Here is a 22,325-nt window from a genome sequence, read left to right on the forward strand (position 1 = left end):
ACTGGGAACGCGGGCAGCGTCCTGGACGGAAGTTGAGTTGGACCGCGTGGCCTTCTGGGAGGAGTTCTGCTTGGAACGTAGCGGTCGCGGAGAGCTCCTTCGGCTCACCTGAGCCTGTCCTTGATCTGCTTGCGCGTGGGCTTCACTGGGTCTCTCAGAAACCGTGCGCTGGCTGCGCCTCCGGCTGTCCCGGGTTTGTGGTGCTGCGAGTGCCCGCCTTGGGAGGTGAGGGCGGGGCTCTGGCCGTCCGGTTTGGACCGGCGGCGGGCGGCTGACGGGGCGGAGGCCCTGAGGGGGCCGGGAGTGGCCGGGCTAGCGGAGGTGGGAGGTAGCGGCGGTGCGCTGGAACTACTCATGGGTCGTTGGAGTGGTTAGAGTCGTTGGGACGAAAAAAACGTGGTGAGAATTAGCGAATGTTTATGATTATCGAAGGTGTGTGGTTCTGTTTGGTGGCGTGATCATGGTGTATGTTTGTGGTTTTGTGTGGTTGCGGTTAAGGGTGTGGTGTGGTGTGGTGTGAAAGCCTGGCGAAGTGCGACTTCGATGTGTAGTGGTTCTGGTCTGTCTTGGGTTAGTTTTCTCTGTTGTGTTTTGACATGGTTGACAAGTACATTTGAAATACAATTCTGTATTTTCTAGCGGGCCTTTCTTTACGTTGACCCCCCGCCTTTTGTTTCCTTTACCGCCCCTCCCCCACAATTCTTGACCGTTATGTAGCTTTCAAGTTTTCCGTGATGATCTTTCCCAGGTTTGTTACCATCATCGTATGGCTTGCATCTTTTATTATGTGCATTCATTTATTTTTTATTTTGTTTTGTTTTGTGGTACTGGTGAAGAAACCAAGGGTCTCTCACGCATGCTAGGCGAGCGCGCTGCTACTTAGTTATACGCCCATTCCTGTCTTGGTTTAATATTGCTTAAGAAACCACCCTTAACCTCAGCAGCATACAGTAGGTAGCGTTTATTTTCTTATTCAGGTTATTTGGTTTACTATATTCAGCAGATCGAGGCTGCGTTTTGGTTGAGAGGCAGAGCCATAGGAAGAATTCATATCTGTCCTGCATTTATTCTTTCTGGGGCTCAGGCTTAAAAGAACAGTGGTTACTAGGACATTTTCAATCCGGGATGGATTTCCAGAGCATAGAACGGATCATGCAGATACCCTTAAAATCTCTGCTCCCAAATATACTGGTATTTCATTAGCCAAAGTAAGTCAGGTGCTAAGCTTAACATGGGATAGTTACCGGGCAAGTAATGTGAATGTATAATAACCCTGTTAGGGTTGAAGAATTAGGACCAGGATTCCAGTCTGCCACAGTAAGAAACATACTTCTTTATTCTGGCAAATGCCTTTTAGCCCAGGTTATCTTGACTGATGATAATCCTTTTCAGATTTTGTTATTGTGTTTGTCAGGAATTTCGATTTTCAATCCCTCTCCTTTGTCTTTATGTTTCAGGTTTCTTGTGAGGAGTACATTGCTGAGCTTTTTATCCTTTTATCCTGTTTGTCATTTTAATGGGTGAGTATAAGTGGTTACATTTATTAGAATTAGTGATAAAATTTTTCTATTTTCTATTTTTTATATTTTTTATTGTGCAGGTTTATCCCTTTCTTGCTCCACTGGTTTAATTTCTGCTCTTATCCTTGAATTTTTAATATACATGCCTAATAAAACCCAAACTCAAGTAAGACTTTCAAACACTTGAACTCCAAACTACGCATCCTTTAATCTTATTCATATCTAATATATTACTTTCTCCTAGTTTTAAGTCACCAACTACATATTTTATTTGATACATGTATGTACATATATATATTTATTTTTAAATTGTAGTAAAACACAGAATTTACTGTCTGAACTATATTTTACAGTTCATTGGCATTGAGTACATTTACACTGTTATGCTTTCATCATCACTGTTCATTCCCAGAACTCTTTTCATCTTGCAAAACAGAAACTTGGTACTCATTAGCAATGACTTCTTGTTTTGCCTTACCCCAGTCCTGGCAACCACCATTTTACTTTTTGTCTCTATGAATTTTACAAATATAGATAACCTCGTTTTAGAAGAATCATAACACATTTGTCCTGGCTTAACTTAATATATGGTTAACAGTGTTCTTCTTCTTTTCTTTTTTTTTTAAATATTTTTTAGTTGTCGATGGATTTTTTTTTAATGTTTTTTAGTTGATGGGCTTTTATTAATTTGTATGTGGTACTGAGAATGGAACCCAATGCCTCACACATGCTAGGCAAATGCTCTTCGATTGAGCTACAACCCCAGCAGTATCAGTGGAGCTTTCTATTATGTATTTATATGTGATGCTAAGGATTGAACCTAGGGCCTTACACATGCCAGGCAGGCACTGTACCACTGAATCACAACCCCAACCCCTTAACAGTGTTCTTAACATTTGTCTTTGTTAGTGTGTATCAAAATTTCCTTCCTTTTTAAAGCTGAATAATTTTTTTTTTCTTTTTGTATATAATGTTTATTCATCCATTAATGAACACTTGGGCTGCTTATATTGAGTGTTGCAAATAATGGTACTCTAAATATGAGTGTAGGAACTTATCTGAGTCCCTGCTTTCAATTATCCTGTGTGTGTATGCTTGAGAAGAATTGTTTGGTCATATAATAATTCTGCTTTTAATGTTTTGATTGCCACACTGTTTTTCACTATGGCTTAATCAACACACTTTCTGAACACCACCTGTCAATGGTAAAACCAGGAAAAAAAATTTTTTTCATAGAGTTTTTATTGGGGAGAAGATAAATGGATTGTGTATGTGATAAATAAATTACATAGTATTTTTAGAAGATAATAATTGTCATGAAAAATAGTAACCATGTGAGGGGTATAAGAAGTCTATGTCAATTGGGCTGGCGTTGTAGCTCGGTGGTAGAGGACTTGCCTAGCATGTGTGAGGCACTAGATTAGATTCTCAGCACCACATATAAATAAATAAAGATCCACCAACAACTAAAATAAATAAATAAAGAAGTCTATGTCAAGCATAGCCCTTCTCAAAACTTATTGTAATTGTTCAGTATCTTTGTGACACAGGTATAATTCTCATTTCAAAGGAGAATTCTAAATTACAACTTCTTGACCTCAGTTGCCAAGGTAACTCAGAGAATAGAATTACTGGACCAGCTCTCTCTTGGTCCAAATATGGGGCTACTGCAAATCTGAATATTTTTTCACTCATTTTTATATCTGTCACTTTATCAAGTCTATGCCTTTATACTTTTTAGAGAGTATTTGAGGAGCAAATATGTGAACATCACTTTGTCTCTAGACTCTTGGTGTCTCTGTTGAATATTTGGTTCAGCTTCAGTTGGTGAGTCTTTTTTGAGTTTTCCTCTCGACATCTGCTGCATTCTGCATCCATTACCTCTATTCAGTGACTGTAGGGAGTGTGAAGCAAGGAAGATAAGTGGTTAGGGCTATGTTAATCTATTACTATGCAATAAATTTACTTAAACACTTTGAGGCATAAACAACCATAATGTTAGCTCATTATTTCTGTGAAATGTGACTTGCTGGTTATTTTGGCTTTGGTATCTCATACAAAGTTGAAATCACAATGACAGCAGGGCTGCAGGCCTCAGAAAACTAGACTTGGGTTGGAGGATCTGCTTCCAAAATGGTTGTCAAATTAGTGTTAGCTGTTGGCAGGATGCCTTGCCTGACTTCATAGTAGGACACCTGTCTTTGCTTAAAATGCGTGATCTTAAAATGTGTAAGATGGAAGTCCCAAAATATTTTATGATCAAGTCTTGGAAGTCACACACTGTCATCTCAATCCTCTTCGGTGTGGGAGGGGTCTGGTTTGAGTTCCAGAAGACAGTGATCATTGGGAAACATTCTGGAGCCTGGTTACCACAGGAATACAGTGAGAAGACAGTAGGTAATTAGATTTATGTCTTAAGCCCACAGGTTCTGATTCCACAAGGATAAGACAGATCTGTGGTGTGAATAAAAAGAAGCCTGAGGAACAGAAATCGTGGAAAGAGATCTCTTGACATGAAAGTTTCCCAGAAAGCTGGAGAGATCTTGAAAAAAGATAACCCTTGAGTTGCTGCACCTGCAGACTACTTGACCATTTTTTCCAGAGTGGGCAAGGTCTGAATATCTCAACCTTCAGAGGTCATCAATAATAGATGTGGGACAATGGCACGTTTGACCCAGATGATGGAAAGGAGAGGTAAGATGAGTAGAGTTAAAAGAGTATATTCAGTACTGTTTACAACAAAGTTCACACGGGTGTTATTGATTCTGCAGGGAAAATATATGTTTGTTTTTTTTTAAATTTAGATAAAATTATAAAATGTTATTTCTGTTTTTCTTAGAGGATACATTTAAATATATTTTTAAATGCTGTTTTTTAAATACTATTTTAAAATAGTATTTTAAAATATATATATATATATATATATATATATTTATTTTAGTTCTCGATGGACCTTTATTTTATTTATTTAAAAGTGGTGCTGAGAATCGATCTTGGTGCCTCACACATGCCAGGAAAGAGCTCTACCACTGAGCCACAACCCCAGCCCCTTAAAATAGTAATTTTTTAAATACTATAAATGTTTTCTATTCCGTTTCTCCTTATTCCTGTTGCCACTCCCCAAAGCCAATTGCTTCGAACATATTTTTGGATATTCATCATCTTTTTTTTTAGTTGAAACAATACCTTTATTTATTTATTTATTTATGAAGCTGAGGATCAAACCCAAGGGCCTTGCACCTGGTAGGTGAGTGCTCTACCACTGAGCCACAACCCCAGCCCCCATCTTTTTTTTTTTTTTTTAAATAACATCCTTATATAGCTAATGTCTGGTTTCTCATATTTTATGTTTTCAATTGATTTTTGACAATGTACATAATAATTTAGTTCTCTTTCACTACCTAATCCTTTCCATGTTAGCCCCATTCCAACACATTCTTCTTGCCTTTCTTTCTCGTATGGTACTGGAGATTGACCATGTATCAGAATCTGTAGGCATTTTCTGTTGGGCTAGTCAGTTACTCCAGCAAGAACTCCTAGATTTACTTGAGGAATATAAGCCAGAACTCCTGCTTTTGAGGAGTCAAAGGAAAAAATGTGTGGAGGGGCATTGCCTGAGAACTTTCATTTCTCTTTTTCTATATTGTTTCAGCCCTGTCTTTATCTGAATCTGGTATGCTGATAATCCAGAGCCTGTCCAATTCATTTATATAAGAGAAAAAAATTCTTAGGTTTTTTTTTTTCTTTCTTTTTGTTAGTGTAAAAGGAATTGTTACCATGTAATATAGGGTTAAAGAAGACAATATGAAGTTTAACACCTTTTTTATAATGTTTTACATTCAGTTCCCTGTTTTTCATCCCTATTTTCAAACTTCTTGTCTGCAGAACTACCTAATACCCCCATTTCTGACCCTTTTTAGGATAATGTGATGGCTCTCCTATCCTCCCCCTCAACCCTCACTTAAACATTAGCTCTCTCTTGTTTAGATTAACACTCAAATGTCTGCTCTCTAGCTTCCAAAGTTTTATTAAGATCTCGTACCCGTTGAAGTCTTCTATTTTATTTGTCTTTGTAAATTTTAGATTCCTTTGTTGCTTTAACTAACATTTTGATTGGGTTTGGGAGACAGCAGAAATAAGTACATGTATTCAGTCTTCCATTTTTAATCAGAGGCCTTGAATGTTTTAGGGTGAAGAAACATCAAGTTATTATAAAATGAAATTAGAATCATGACTACATTTCCTCCATCATATGAATGTTCCTCAGTACCTATAACTAATATCTCATTAATGTCTTTTTTCTAAATTCTTTAAGAGTAAACTTAAAGACCATCCTAATCATTAAATCTTTGTGGCATATATTATATACTTAAGGTTAATTTCCTATTGGCATTAAAAATGTCAGAATTTTTGAGAAATACTATATTGTTAGTAAATTCATTGGACACCCTATCCTTAGCCATTAAGAAATCTTCATCAGGGCTGGGGTTGTGGCTCAGGGTAGAGCGCTTGCCTAGCATGTGCAAGGCCCTGGGTTCAATCCTGAGCACCATATAAAAATAAATAAAGTTGTTGTTTTTTTTTTTTAAGAAATCTTTATCAGACCCTATATGATGGAATTAGTTATCCACATACAATTCTGTGTCTATAGCTTTATGGTGTTACATTTCTCATGGCTCTGAGGATCATTCATCTGTAGGAGATCTATGGTCACCTGGTACTAAAAATTTTCATATTCCTTTGTCTGAAAATCTATTTTGTTTTTTTCCTCAGCTTGGTGTTCTCAGGATTCTGCCCTTTCTGCAGAAGAAAAGAATACAAGCAGGTCTCTTGTAAGTTTTAAGTGTTTGTTTCCTGCATTATTTTGGAGTGCAGTTGAAATAAGTTACTGTAACAGTAAGGTGGAAAAAATTAAGTCAGTGAAAATAAGTGAGGAAAAATACAGATAGTAAATCAGATCCAGTGGGGAAATATATGATATATATATATATATATATATTTTTTTTTTTTTTCGTTGTAGATGGACACAATATCTTTGTTTTATTTACTTATTTATTTTTATGTGGTGCTGAGGATCGAACCCAGGGCTTCACACATGCAAGGTAAATGCTCTACCACTGACCTATAACCTCAGCCCAGGGGTCATGTCTTTGAAGAAATAAGTACCTACAGAATAATTCAAGTTGGGTTCAAATTTGAATATGATTTGAAGAGGCAAAGCAAACTGGGACACAAAGTCTCTTCCATAATTGCATTATTATTATTATTATTTTTAAAGAGAGAGAGAGAGAGAACTATTTATTATTTATTTTTTGGCGGACACAACATTTTTGTTTATTATGTGGTGCTGAGGATCGAACCTGGGCCGCACGCATGCCTAGGCGAGCGCGCTACCGCTTGAGCCACATCCCCAGCCCCATAATAATTGCATTATTTAAGCTCAGTGTTTAAAACATTGATCAAAGATCAAAAACTAAAATTACTTAGCATGTGTAAGACCCAGAGTTTGGTCCCCAGCACTACAAAAGCAAACAACAATAAGAAATCAGCTAGAAGAATAAATGGAACTTGTGTTTTTAAAATGATCCTACTTACATGTTTTCTTCAGTTTGAATTTTTGGTACAAGTTGAATTAAATTATATTAATGTTCTATGGCAGCATCTTGTATTTCTCACTCATATTTGTAGTTTTCTACATTTTTTATTAATTTATTTTAATTAGGTATATATGACTGCAGAATGCATTTTGATTCATTGTACACAATTGCAGCACAACTTATCATTTCTCTGAAAATGATTGTACACAATTAGTGTCGCACCATATGTGCAGTCATACATGTACCTAGGGTAATGATGTCCATCTCATTCCATCATCTTTCCTGCCCCTATTCCCCCTCACCTCTCCACCCCTCCACCCCTCCACCCCTCCCTCCCCCCCTCCCCTTTGCCCAGTCAAAGTTGTCCCCCCTACCCTAAGGATCAGCATCCACTTATTTGATAGAACATATTCAGCCTTTGGTTTTGGGGGATTGGCTTACTTCACTTAGCATGATATTCTCTAACTCCATCCACTTACCTACAAATGCCAAATTTTATTCTCTTTTAAGATATATACCACAGTTTCTTTATCCATTCATCTATTGGAGGGAATCTAGGTTGCTTCCACAGTTTAGCTATTGTGAATTGAGCTGCTATAAACATTGATGTGGCTGTGTCACTATAGTATGCTGATTTGAAGTCCTTTGGGTATAGACCAAGGAGTGGAATACCTGGGTCAAATGGTGGTTCCATTCTAAGGAGTCTTGGAATTCCTAAGGAATTTCTAAGGAATCTCCATACTGCTTTCCAGATTGGTTGTACAAATTTTCAATCCCACCAGCAGTGTATGAGTGTGCTTCCCCTCCACACATCCTCGTCAACATTTATTGTTGTCTATATTCTTTTTTTAAATTTTTTTTATAATTCTAGATTATATGCTTTTATTTGTTTGTTTTTATGTAGTGCTGAGGATCAAACCCAGTGCCTCATGCATGCTAGAGAAGTGCTCTGCCATTGAGCTACAGCCCCAGCCCAGTTGTCTGTATTCTCGATAACTATCATTCTAATTGGTGTGAGGTAGAGTAGTTTTGATTTGCATTTCTCTAATTACTAGAGATGTTGAACATTTTTTCATATATTTGTTATATTGAGTATATGACTTCTTTTGAGAAGTGTCTGTTCAGCTCCTTAGCCCATTTATGTATTGGGTTGTTTGTTTTTTTGGTGTTAAGTTTTTTGAGTTCTCCAGGAGCTAGATACATAAGTGTGTGTGTGTGTGTGTGTGTGTGTGCGCGCGCGCGCGTGCATGCGTATATATGGTCACAATATCTTTATTTTTATGTGGTGCTGAGGATCGAACCTAGTGCCTCATGCATGCTAGGTGAGCATTCTACCACTGAGCCACAGACCCAGCCTTAATTCTTGACTTTTATTTCTTCCACTTTTGGAGTCTTGTTAAGGAAGTCAGGGCTTAATCCAATGTGATGAAGATTTGAGCCTACATTTCCTCTGTTAGGCGCAGGGTTACATCTATTTTATGGTCATAGAAGATGCATTGTTCTTCATTGTCTCTAAACATTACCTGATTTCCTCTGCTCTTGATTTTTTTTTCCTTCTACCCTGGAAGATGCTCACATACTTGTATATTTCCTACTTCACTGCCCTTTTTCTTCAGATAATACTTTGTCATCATGAAACACACATTTCTTATGACCATATGATCATACAGCTCATCCTCTTGGTCCAGTAGTTCTCTGATCTTAGAGACACACTTGAGTTCAAATCTTGGCTTAGTGACTTAGAAAACATACAATCATGGGCACTCTTTGCATCATTTGTAAATAAGGAAAACAATGGAACTTATCCCCCTAAAACATGGGGAGGGTAAATGAACATCATCATCACCCTAAAAAGAAAGCCTGTATCTCTTAGCCATCACTTTTTCATTTCCCTCAAGGCAGGTTACAAATATACTTTATGGATTTGCCTATTCTGGACACTTTATATAAATGGAGTCTCATAATACATGGACTTGTGATATCTTAAACTTAGCGTAAAGTTTTCTGAGTTCATCATTCTGTCACTTTATTGGCACTTCATTTTTTAATTTCTGAATAATATTCCATTGTATAGATATACCACAGTTTGTTAATTTGTTAACGGACATTAGAGTCATTTGGCTATTATAAATACAACCGCCGGGAACATCTATGTAAAATTTTTATGTGGATACAATATGTTCAATTTTCTCAGGTTTGTAACATAGGAATGGAATTGTTGGATCAGTGGTAGCTGTATGTTTAATCGTTTAAGGAAATCATTCTGCTATTTTCCAAAGCACTTGTACCATTTTACATTCATACCAGCAGTGTGTGAGGGTTTTATTCTTGTCATCATTTATTATTTTATATCCTTTTAACTATGACTGTCCTAATGGGTAAGAAGTAACAGCTTATTGTGATTTTGATTTGCATATACTTAGTGCCTAGTGATATCAAGCATTTTTTAGTGCTTATTTGCTCTGTGTGTGTGTGTGTGCATACACACGTTTTTTTTTGTAGTTGTAGATGGACAGCATGCCTTTATTTTATTTGCTTATTTTTGTATGTGGTTCTAAGGATCAAACCCAGTGCCTCACACATGCTAGGCAAGCGCTCTGCCACTGAGCCCCAGCCCTAGCTCACTTGTATATATTTTTGAAGAACTGTCTATTTAGAACTTTGGCCCACTTTTAAATTAGTGTTGTTGTTGTTATTTTTAATTATTATTGACTTTGTAAGAAGTCTTTAATATTAGCTACAATTTTCATGAGATAAATAATTTTGAACTGTTTTCTGCTATCCTGTGGGTTGTCTTTTCATCTTTTTAAAAATACTTTATATGGTAAAAATAAAGCAAAAGTGTTTCCAATATAACTAAAAAGTAAAGTATCAAAATGAACCTAACTTTAAAAAAAAAAAAAAGGATTACCTCATTTAAAAAAAAAAAAAAAAGATCTACCATTTTGAGTGGGGGCGGAATACTGGGGACTGAACTCAGGGGCACTTGGCCACTGAGCCACATCCCCAGCCCTATATTTTTGTTTTATTTAGAGACAGGGTCTCACTGAGTTACTTAGCACCTCACTATTGCTGAGGCTGGCTTTGAACTTGCATTTATCCTGTCTGAGCCTCCCGAGCCACTGGGATCATGGGCGTGCGCCATTGTGCCCAGATCCCTGAAGAAATATTTTTAGCTTTTATATGTAGGTCTTTCATTTAACTTTTATATGTGTAAATTGTAGTGATTTATATTTTTTGTTTTGCATGTAAACAATCCATTTTCTCAGCAAAATTTGTGCAAAAAACTTTCTTTTTTTAGTGAATTGTCGTCACTCTGGTCAAAAATTTGTTGACTATAAATGTGAGGCTTATTTCTGGTATCTCAGTTCTGTTCCATTGATCTATTATGTCTATTCTTATGGCAGTACCATAATGTCTTGATTACTGTAGCTTTGTAGTAAGTTTCGAAATCGGGCAATATGGGTCTTTGTGCAAAATTGTGTTAGCTGGCCTAACATATTGGCAGATGCTGTAATCTCATCTTGTTGGGAGTCTGAGCCAGGAGGATCACAAGGTTGAGGCCAATCTGGGCAATTTAGCAAGACCCTGTGTCAAAATACAGTATTTTAAAAAGGGACTGATAGAGCAAGACTTGCATGGCATGCATGAGATTCTGGTTCGATTCCCAGTACTGGAAAAAAAGAAAAAAAATTATGTTGGCTATTCAGGGTCCCTTGCAGTTTTATATGAACTTTAGAATCTGCCTGTTCATTTCTGCAAAAAAAGTTGGTATGTTGTGGATTACATTGAACGTGTAGATCAATTTGGATGTATTATCGTCTTGACCATGGAAGTGTTGTCATTTTGACCATAGTCCTTTTTTAAAAAAATTTGTTAAATGTTTTAGTTGTAGTTGGACACAATACCTTTGTTTTATTTATTTATTTTTATGTGGTGCTGAGTATCGAACCCAGGGCCTCGCACACGCTAGGCGAGCGCTCTACCGCTCAGCCCCAGCCCCAGCCCCTTGACCATAGTCTTTATCATGCATGAACATGAGATGTCTTTATTTACTTAGATGTTTTTTAAATTTCAGTAATAATTTTACTTATTTTCTTAAGTTTTTCCTAAGTATTCTGTTGATGCTATTGTAAATGGTATCACTTTCTTAATTTTCTTTTTGGATATTTTCTGCAAGTATCTAGAAATGCAAAGTATCCAGACTTTTTTATATTTATTTTGCATTTTGCAACCTTGCTGAACTTGTATATTCTAATAGTTTTTTTAATACAAAATGATGCATCATAATAAATGTAACAACAGATACTTTCTCCTTAAGGTCAGGAACAAAATAGACATGTCCACTCTTCCACTTCTATTCAGCATTGTAGTGCAGGTTTTAGACAGCACAACTATGCAAACAGATAAGATAAAAGGCATCCACATTAGAAGGGAAAAAATAAAATATTTTTATGTTGTCTTTGTTTTCATTTGTCTCAAATATTTTGTAATTTCCGTGTGTGTGTGTGTGTGTGTGTGTGTGTTTACTCATTGGTTATTGTTGAAACAATACTGGTCATGGTGGTGCATGCCTGTATTCCATTTACTCAGGAGCCTGAGGTGGGAAGATCACTTGAGCCCAGAAGTTCAAGACCAGCCTGGAAAACAATAAAAAACCACTGGGCAGTGGGGGGGAGGTATTGTTTAATCTCACGTATTTATGAATTTCACCAATTTCTTTCTGTTACTCATCAATTTTTATCCTTTGTGACCAAAGAACATACTTTGTACAGTTTCAGTCCTTTTTGATGTGTTGTGTCTTCATTTGTAGCCCAAAGTATTGTCTGTCTTAGAGTTTTATATGCACTTGAGGAATTAATTGAAAATTTCTCTCTAAGATAAATTCAAATGAGGAATTTATTCCTGGATATTTGTACTAAAACATACCAAAACCAAAAGTCATAATATTTTACTAGGTAATGTTCTGATACATACAGGAGAAGAGAATTGAAAGCTTTCCAGATTATTTGTGCCACATAAAGCAACCAAATTTGAGTCTAGCATGAATTTATCTCATGGACTTACACCTAGCTTTATGTTTGTTCCAGTTGGACTTGGTGTTGGTTTGTTGTACACCAAGAGGTGACAAGAAATAGAAGTTGGGATTATTATGGTTAACTTGAGCATGTTGGAAACCTAGGAAAGACTGAATACTGTTAAATGCAGCTCATAAGTTGGACAGAATGGCAAAACCAGAGTGAAATACACATTATTGCAACAGAAGCAGCAAAGTTTGGGCAAAGTGATCACCAGTGATTTCAAAATAAACAATAGCTTGTTAATGGGCTATCACTGTCTGCAATATCAAAAACCCACACTTTTTGGGCTTGGATTGTGGCTCAGTGGTAGAGTGCTCGCCTAGCATGCTGGGGCCCTGGGTTCGATCTTCAGCGCCGCATAAAAATAAATGAATGAAATAAAGGTATTGGGTCCAACTACAACTAAAAAAAAAAAAAAAAAACTCACACTTTTGTCTCCTGGAATTTGACCTTACAAGGCAGGGACAAATTACTCAACTTAAGAATCAATTTAAGGGGCTGGTGTTGTGGCTCAGTGGTAGAGTGCTCACCTTGCATGTGTGAAGCACTAGGTTCGATACTCAGCACCACATAAAAATAAATTAATTAAATAAAGGTATTGTGTCCATCTACAACTAAAAAATATATTTAAAAAAAAGAATCAGTTGAGGAATTTCATCTACAGAGACAAATTTAGTTGATCCTACTTGAGAAGAATTTGTATTTCACTGTTATGGCTGATGTGTTCTTTAGATGTCTGTTGTGTCTAGAGAGGGGTATAGTGTTATTCAAGTCTTCCATTTCCTTGCCAACAATCTGCTTGCAAGTTGTTCTATCTATTTTGGAAGATGATGTTTGAAATCTCTAACAACTATTGTTCAATTGATGGTTTCTCCAATGTGTCAGTTTGTGTTTTGAGACTATTAGATATATATATATATATATATATTTATTTATTTAAAGAGAGAGAGACAGAGAGAGAGAATTTTTAAAAAAATATTTTTAGGTATCGGCGTACACAACATCTTTGTTTGTATGTGGTGCTGAGGATTGAACCTGGGCCGCACGCATGCCAGGCAAGCGTGCTACCGCTTGGCCACATCCCCAGCCCAGATTATTTATTATTATTATTTATTCATTTATAGGTGCTAGAGATTGCACCCAGGAACCCTTAACCAAGGAGCCACATCCCAGCTCTTTTTATTTTTATTTTGAGACAGGGTCTTGCTAAGTTGCTCAGGGCCTCTCTAAAGCTAAGACTGCCTTTGAACTTGTGATCCTCCTGCCTCAGCCTCCCGAGTTGCTAGAATTACAGGTGTGCACCACTGGCTATATTACCTTGTTATATTTTCTGCCAGACTGACCCTTTTGTCATTTTAAAGTACCTTCAATCTCTATAACAGTTTTTGTTATAAATTCTGTTACTTTCTAATGTAAGGATAGCCTGTCCAGCTTTCTTATTATTTTTCACATGATGTATCATTTTTTTCAGTCTGTTGTTTAGCATTGTTTTTCTGTTCAGTCTGATAATCTCTGCTTTTTTTTAATATTTATTTTTTAGTTGTAGTTGGACACAGTACCTTTATTTATTTACTTTTATGTGGTGCTGAAGATCGAACCCAGGGCCTTGCACGTGCTAGGCGAGTGCTCTACCGCTAAGCCACAACCCCAGCCCTGCTTTCTTTTTTTTTAAGCTTTAGTTAATCCATTCATAATCAATATTGACACTGAAATAAATCATTTGGTTTATGTCTACCATTTCTTTATTTCCTTTGTCTCATGTCTTTCCTGTTTCTCCTTTAGTGCTTTTATTTTCATCAAGCAAACATTTACTAGTGTAAAATTTAATGATTTTTTTTCCACTGTATTTTCTTAGTGTTTGCTTGAGGGCTATATCATGCATTTTATTAGAATTCAGATTTACATTTAAATGATATTAAATACACAAATGTTACTCTCCTGCAGTTCTATTCTCTATTTCCTGTTCTCCCATTTTGTGCTATTATTGTGATATATAATAAACTTAGCCTATTATTAATAATTGTTAGTGCCATAATATTACATCTGTTAATCTAACAAAAGAGAGGAGAGCAAGTATATATTTAGGTCATTTGTTATATTGACCTAATTTACCATGGATTTGGAATAAGCAAAAGTGTTATTTGCTTATTCCAGTACAACATTTTAAAAAATATTTTTTAGTTCTCAATGGACCTTTATATTATTTATTTATATGCAGTGCTGAGAATCGAACCCAGTGCCTTACACATGCTAGGCAAACACTCTTACCACTGAGCCACAACCCCAGCCCCTAAGTTATACTTTTTTTTTTTTTAATTTTAATTTTTTATTGTAGGTTGTTCAAAACATTACAAATTTCTTGACATATCATATTCCACACTTTGATTCAAGTGGGTTATGAACTCCCACCTTCACCCCATACACAGATTGCAGAATCACCTCAGTTACACATCCATTGATTTACATATTGCCATACTAGTGTCTGTTGTGCTATGCTGCCTTTCCCATCCTCCACCCTCCCCCCTCCCCACCTCTCCCCTCCCCTCCCCTCCTCTCTCTCTACCCCCTCCACTGTATAACCCTGAGGGTCTCCTTCCATTTCCATGCAATTTCCCTTCTCTCTCCCTTTCCCTCCCACCTCTCATCCCTGTTAAATGTTAATCTTCTTCTCCTGCTCTTCCTCCCTACTCTGATCTTAGTTACTCTCCTAAGTTATACTTTTACTTTCAAGATTTTTCACTTTGTCTCTGGTGTTCAGCATTTTACTGCGATATATCTGAATTTATTTTATTTGAAGGTCATTGAGCTCCTCAAATGTGTAGATTAATTTTTTTCATCAAATTTGGAAAATGTTTACCTACTAATTTTTTGAAAATTTTTCTGGTACTTTCCTCATTTATATATTGGTGTACTTAATGATGTTTCACATTTTTCTGAAGCTTTACTTTTCCTTATTATTTTTCTCTCTTTTTTTTCATTATGATACTTATCAATCATTCTTTAAGCTTGCAATGAACTAGGTAGATTATATTTTTATTTTTTATTTTGAGACATGGTTGCTTAGGTGTCAGTAAGTTGCTTAGGCCCTTGCTTAGTTGCTGAGTCTGGCCTTGAACTTGCAATCCTCCTGCTTATCCTCCTGAGCCACTGGTATTACAGGCATGCACCACTAAGATTTCTGTGTCTGTAACAGAAGCTTTAAAATCTTAGTGGGTTAAATTATATGGGACCTCTCATAAAACTTGGGGTCTTGCTTGTGCTAGACACTTAAGTGCTCTGCCACTGAGATACATCACCAGCCCTTCATTTTTTTTTCTTTTGCTATTTTGTATTACCCGTCTAGTCTATTCAGTGAATTACTTAATTTGGTTATTGTATTTCATAATTTCTTTCTGGCTCTTTATAATTTGTTTCTTCATTGCTAGTCTTAATTTGATGAGACATTGTCATCATACCTACATACCTTTTTTCCCTCCTTCCTTTCTTTCTTTTTTACTTGTACTACTGATTGAACCCCCCGGGGGTACTTAACCACTGTGCTATATCCACAGCCCTTTTTATTTTTTATTTTGAGACAGGGTTGCTTAGGTATCAGTAGGTTGCTTAGGCCCTTGCTTAGTTGCTGAGTCTGGCCTTGAACTTGCAATCCTCCTGCTTATCCTCCTGAGCCACTGGTATTACAGGCATGCGCCACTAAGATTTCTGTGTCTGTAACGGAAGCTATGAAATCTTAGTGGGTTAAATTATATGGGACCTTTCATAGGTAGTTTCTTTTTTTTTGGTATTTGTTGTTTGTTTTCCTATGAATTTCTCTTTTTTGTTTATTTGCCTATCAGTTTTTTGTTAAACTGAACTAGGTAGATTACATATTATAGCAACTTTGGCTACTGCTTTCCTCCCCCAACTTTTTTTTTTTTATTTTTTTATTTAGTATTTGTCTTGATGGTTTTAGTAAAGTGTATTTTCCCTGTGGTATGAAGCCTTCTGTGTCAGTGTTCAGAGGGCATAAGCTTCAGACATAAAATCACTCTAGGATGACAGTTGTTTCAAGCATCTTTTGTCCTTTTCTTAATCTCTTTTGTGCTGCCTGCCTTGTTTGGTATTACATCAGTTCTTAGACTCCATTAATTGTTGAGCTCACTGGTCTATTGTTTTTGACAATGCCTTGAGCATGAATTGTTTCACAGTTTGATCCAATTAAATTCAGGCAGGAGTAGTTTTTGAGGCCAGTTTGTTTTGACCTCTAGAGGGCTGTTCAGTGTCTGTCCCCCCCCCCCTTCCCGTTCTCACTGGTAACTTGACCTGTGCTTTTTCTTATTGTTCTTAATTAAAAAGAACCTCCTACCTCTCTTAATTGCCACAAAATTCTCCATTTTTCCCCCAGTTCATCCTCAAGTTAGAACTTCCTGGCATACTGTGTTGCAAATAAATTAATTTCTTTTGAGGAGAGGTTTTGAGTTTTTTCTTCTTGTGGATTGCCTCTCTTCCTGAACAAAATCTTTGAGCCACCACCTTGAATGCTGGGTGAGGGTAATAACCTCTGACCTTTTTGGCTTGCCTATTTTGTACAGCATCTCTGGCCAAAAAGCAATCTGGGGTAAAGATTTCAGTCTTCTAATCCTGCCAGCCCTTATGTACAGCTTCCAGCCTGAGTGGTGACTTAGAGGAAAGGAGCCCTTGTCCTTTTGGCCATACTCACCAGAAATTTAGCTTCTTTAACTTAGAATTGTGTCACAACGTGCACAACACATTTTTTTTTATGCATTCATCTGTTGATGGGCATCTGGGTTGATTCCATATCTTGGCTATTGTGAACAGTGCTGCAATAAAAGTAAGTAATCTTCAACATAGTGACTTCAATTCCTTTGGATTTATTACCAGTAGAAGGCTTATTGGGCGCTCATAGGGTAATTCTGTTTCTAGTTTTTTGAGGAACCTCCAAACTGTTTTCCATAATGGCTGTAGTAATTTACATTTCTATCAACAGCATGTGAGGGTGTGAGATTTCCCCTTTCTCTGGCCATATCTTTAGTGGCATTATTGTTTGTCTTCTTTAAAAATTTTAGCCATTCATACTAAGGTGAGATGATACCTAATTGTGATCATGATTTGCATTTCCTGATAATTAGTGGTGTTGAACATTATTTTCATACACTTGTTGGCTATTTGTATGTCCTTGAGAAATGTCTTTTCAACGTCATTTGCCTGAAAAGGAAATTGAATTGTTAATTGGATTATTTGGTTTTTGCCATTGGGTTCGAGTTCCTTGTATATCCTGCGACTTAATCCATTGTCATATAGATAGTCTACAAATATTTTCTCTCATTCTGTAGTTTGTCTATGCACTTTGTTGATTGTTTCTTTTGCAGTACATAAGCTTTTTAGTTTGAAGTAATCCTACTTGTTAATTTTTGCTTTTGTTGGTTGTGCTGTTAGGATCACATCCAAAAATCTTTATTGAGACCAATGTTTTGAAGTATTTCTATTGTGCTTTCTTATAGTTTCATAGTGTTGGACCTTATATTAAAGTCTTTCAACCATTTTGAGTTGATTTTTGTATATGGTGAGAGAGAAAGGTCTCATTTCTTTCTTCTAAAGCATGTGGATGTCCAGTTTTTCCAGCACCATTTATTGAAGAGAATCTTACCTTTCATGGGTAAGTTCTTTCTAACTTTGTTGAAAATTAATCGACTGTAAATATATGAATTTATTTCTGGATTCTCTGTTCATTTTTCTGTTTTGATTTTATGTCAGTACTATGCTATTTTGGTTACTGTTGTAAAGAAGTCACGTGTTAACAGTGTATCTAGCTTTGTTCTTTTTGTTTAGTATTGCTTTGGTTATTAGGGGTGTTTTGTATTAATATTTTGATTGTAATTCCATTGAATCTGTAGATTTCTTTAGGAAGTATGGATACTTTCACAATATTAATTCGGGGGCTAGGGTCATAGCCCAGCAGTAGAGCAAATGCTTTGCACATATAAGGCCATGGGTTCAATCCCTAGCACTAGAACAGAACAAAACAGTATTAATTTCTTCAATCCATGAATGTAGCATGTCTTTCTACTTTTTTCTATTCTCTTCAGTTTCTTTCATAAGTATTTTGTAATTTTCATTGTAGAGATTGTTCATTTCCTTGGTAAAATTGATTCCTAAGGGTGTGTGTGAGTGTGAGTTTTAACTATTGTGAATAGGATTGCTTTCCTGATTACTTTCTTGGTAGTTTCATCATTAGCGAGTAAAAATAACTGTTGTTGTGTTTATGTTATCTGTAAATAGATAATTTGACATCCCCATTGTACTTGGATGCCCATTCATTTTTTTTCTCTTGTTTTATTGCTATGGCTGATATTTCTAATACTATGTTAAATAAGATTGGTGAAAGATGATATCCTTTTCTTGTTCCTGATCTTAAGAGGAAATAATTTCAGTTTTTTCCATTCAGTATGATGTACTCTGTTTGTCATGTATAACCCTTATTTTGTTGAGGTACTGTCTTCAATACTTAATTTTTGAGGGGTTTTATCATGAAAGAATATCTAATTATACCATGTTTTTTTTTTTTTTTTTTTTTTTTGCATCTATTGAGGTCATTCATACAGTTTTTAATCCTTTATCTCTTTTTTTTTGATTACTACAAATGTTTATTTTTTTATTTGTTCTAATTAGTTATACATGATAGCAGAATGCATTTTGATTCATTGTACACAAATGGAGCTCCTTTATTCTCTTAATGTGATATGTTAATTGCTTAACAGAATGTTGATCCATCTGCATCCCTGGGATAATTCTACTTCATCAGGGTGTATAATCCTTTTCATGTAATGTTAGACTTATTTTGCTAGTAAATACTAGCAAATTACAATTTTCAATAAAATTGTTGAAAATTTTTGCATTTGTGCTTATTAAGGATATTGGTCTCTTTACCAGTGGATTATCACAGTTGTTATCCAGTTTTAGTAGATTCTCTTAAACAAATATTTGCCTAAGGACAGACACAGAAATTTTAATTTAAAAAAAAATTGTTTTTCTACCAGTTATGCTTGTTTCACTAGGGAAACAGTCCATGGATATTTCTCACTGCTATCTAGGAAATAGAACTCTTATCATAACTTAAAAACTTACCAGTCTGTCTTTTAGTGCATACTTTTTAAAAAATCTAAGTTTGAATGATTATATTATTTTTTCATGATTAGGCTTGACAAATGTTTGTCTAAGTTTTAACTGGAAATGGTTGCACACACCTGTCATCCTAACTACTTAGAGGCTGAAGCCAGGAGATTTATAAGTTCAAGGCCAGCCTCATCACTTAGTGAGATCTTATCTCAAAATAAAATTTTAACAAAGGCTAAACATGGGGCTGAAGCTGTAGCTCAGTGGTAGAGTGCTTGCCTCACACGTGTGAGGCACTGGGTTCAATCCTCAGGACCACATAAAAATAAATAAAGATATTGTGTCCATCTACAACTAAAAAAAAAAAAAAATTTTTTTTTAAAGAAAAAAGGGAACTAAGAATGGAACTCAGTGGTAGAATGCTTTCCAGCATGTACAGGCCCTGAGTTTAAACCCAATACCACTGAAGAGAAAAACAAAGAGAAATCAAGGTATCAGTTTTTGGAAATGGAGACACACACACACACACACACACACACACACACGCATACACACATTTTTTACTTTTTTAAATGGCTTTTTAAAGTATAAAATTGCCAGATGCAGTGGTGCATGCCTATAACCCCAGCGACTTTGGAGGCTGAGGAAAGAGGATCACAGGTTCAAGGCTAGCCTCAGCAACTTACTGAGGTCCCAAGTACCTTCACGAGATCCTACCTCAAAAGATAAAAAGGGCTGGAGATGTGACTCAGTTGTTAAAAGTGTCCCAGGGTTCAATCCCTGGTACAAGAAAAATAAAAGATAATAAAAAGATTAAAATTAATTTGTTTTTACATTTATTACTTCTTATACACTAACAGTTATTTGCTCTATTTATCTTAATGATTCCCTTACTCTTTACCTAAAATCTTAATTTTTTTTTTCTTTTACTTTTGAGACTGGATTTCACTGTGTTAGCCAGTCTGGTCTCAAACTTGTGATCCTTCTGCCTTAGCCTCCCAAATTGCTGAGATTATAGGTGTGCACTCCTATGCCAGGCTCTAACTAAAATCTTAAAAACTAGGTTTTATTTTTTGTTTGTTTGTTTATTTGTTTTGTTTTTACTAGTTTGGTTAGTCCAGTATTGGGCAGTAACAGCAAAAGTATTCTTTGTTGTTGTTGTCTTTGTTTTTTGGTGCTAGAGATTGAATCTAGAGTACTTAGCCACTGAGCCACATCCCTAGCCCTTTTTTATGTGTTTTGTTTGTTTGTTTGTTTTGAGACAGGGTGTGGATAAGTTTTTAGGGCCTCACTAAGTTACTGAGGCAGCTTTGAATTTGCAATCCTCCTGCCTCAACCTCCTGAGCTGCTGGGATTACCTGGCCCATGTTTGCTTTTGTTCATAGAGTAATTAGTGAAACCTTTGTGCCAAAGGCTATTTTTCTACATCTAGTTGATTTTGTCATTTTGTTGTTGTTGTTTGTTTGTTTGCTTGTTTTTGCATTCTTCCTTCTTACTGCTTCATCTGACCCTAATCCTATGAAATCAAGATTGTTAGCCACTGTTATTAGCTTTTGATCTTTTTGTGGTATATTTTTCCTCCTGTTATTGGTGATTTCCTATGCTTCAATGAAACCTCAGCAGTAAAGGGGACTTCAGGTGTAGGAGTTCTTGTGTGTCCATTTGTCCATCTTGAATCTTGGGGTTCTGCGACTCTTCCTATTGATTTGGAGAAGAATTATAGTAAGATGGGTAAGAACCTATGGCTCTTGCAGCTACCCTGCTTGGACTAGAATCCCAACTCTTCCACAACATCATAGAGAGTTTCTCAGAAGCATTCATTGCAATTCAGCCTTTGATGATTTCAATTTGTACTTCCTATTTTGTCTCATCCCATTTATACTATTTCTTGAATAAATTACTTTAAGTATGGAATATGTGGCTGTTTTTCTTTCTCAGAGCCTTTGCAGATAAAAGACTTTTTTCTTTTCTGAATATTAAATGGGAAGGAAGGACTAGAGTTTTGTGATCAAATCACATATTTTTCCAGAAGTTTTTCATTTGTTTCTTGGCTTATGTTATACATTATCATAGTTTCAGTTCTGTACTTTAATTGTAAATAAAATAAAAACCTAAGTCAGTCTCTTTGCTGTTAGCTGTTGGGCCTGTCCTTGGCCCTATTGCAGTACTTGTTCTTTATTACCACTCACATCTGTCAGCCATGGATTTGGCTCCCAGTTTTGAGTTGGTGGCTAATATACTCTTACCTCTTTCTTCGTATGTTTGGCTGCATAGGACTTCTCCAACTGGAAGTTTTATAGGTATTTCAAACTGCATATTCAAATTTTCATGCCTCTCGTCCTCCATCCTGCCTGTTCTCTTATTTTTCCTTTGCTACTAGATCACACAACTATCTGGGCAGATTTTGAGCCAGATACCTGTGAGTTAGGTCCAACTTTTTTATCTCTGTCACAGCCCAGTAAAAGTCATCGTCTTTCTGACTCCGTAGTTTCATCATCTAGCTTTTGATGAATTAATGTTTGCTGACTCAGTAATTGACATACAGGATATTTCTAATGTAGTGCAGTCTCCTCATCATATAATACAGGTAAATATAAAGTCCTAATTAACAGGTTTTAATGATCTCTGACCCCAGGATACTAAACGATTTCTACTTATCTTGACAACATCCCTTAGTTTCTGTTGCTTCTAATTAATTAGGATTGTATTTTTATAGGAACCAGTGACATTTAAAGATGTGGCTGTGGACCTCACCCAGGAGGAATGGCAGCAAATGAAACCTGCTGAGAGGAACTTGTACCGGGATGTGATGCTAGAGAACTATAGCAACCTTGTCATAGTGGGTAAGGATAGTTTTATAGTTAACACAGAATTCCTTTCCCTTTCTAAAACTTGTGGAGACATGAGTTTGCCAGATGAGCCTAGCCCTCCCTTTCTTTACATGATATTTTTGTGCCAAGATGGTCAGGGTAAAGACTGATTACAAATACTTTATATTGAGGCTGGGGTTGTGG

The 22,325-nt window shown here is 36.2% G+C and overlaps 1 protein-coding gene across 8 annotated transcripts in view; it reads left to right on the plus strand.

Moving 5' to 3' along the window:
- The window catches only part of Znf568 (zinc finger protein 568), an 80,078-nt gene that overhangs the window by 9,702 nt on the left and 48,051 nt on the right, over positions 1-22,325 (plus strand). The window contains exons 1-5 of one of the 8 annotated variants that reach the window (XM_027941237.2): positions 26-225; positions 1,458-1,520; positions 3,940-4,214; positions 6,294-6,352; positions 22,028-22,154. In XM_027941237.2, the coding sequence (XP_027797038.2) occupies positions 4,181-4,214; positions 6,294-6,352; positions 22,028-22,154 (220 nt within the window). In that variant the 5' untranslated portion in view covers positions 26-225; positions 1,458-1,520; positions 3,940-4,180. The other 7 variants (XM_071605001.1, XM_071604997.1, XM_071605002.1 and 4 more) reach the window with 7 other exon arrangements.

Source organism: Marmota flaviventris, chromosome 18 (genome assembly GCF_047511675.1).
Source record: "Marmota flaviventris isolate mMarFla1 chromosome 18, mMarFla1.hap1, whole genome shotgun sequence".
Lineage (NCBI taxonomy): Eukaryota > Metazoa > Chordata > Mammalia > Rodentia > Sciuridae > Marmota > Marmota flaviventris.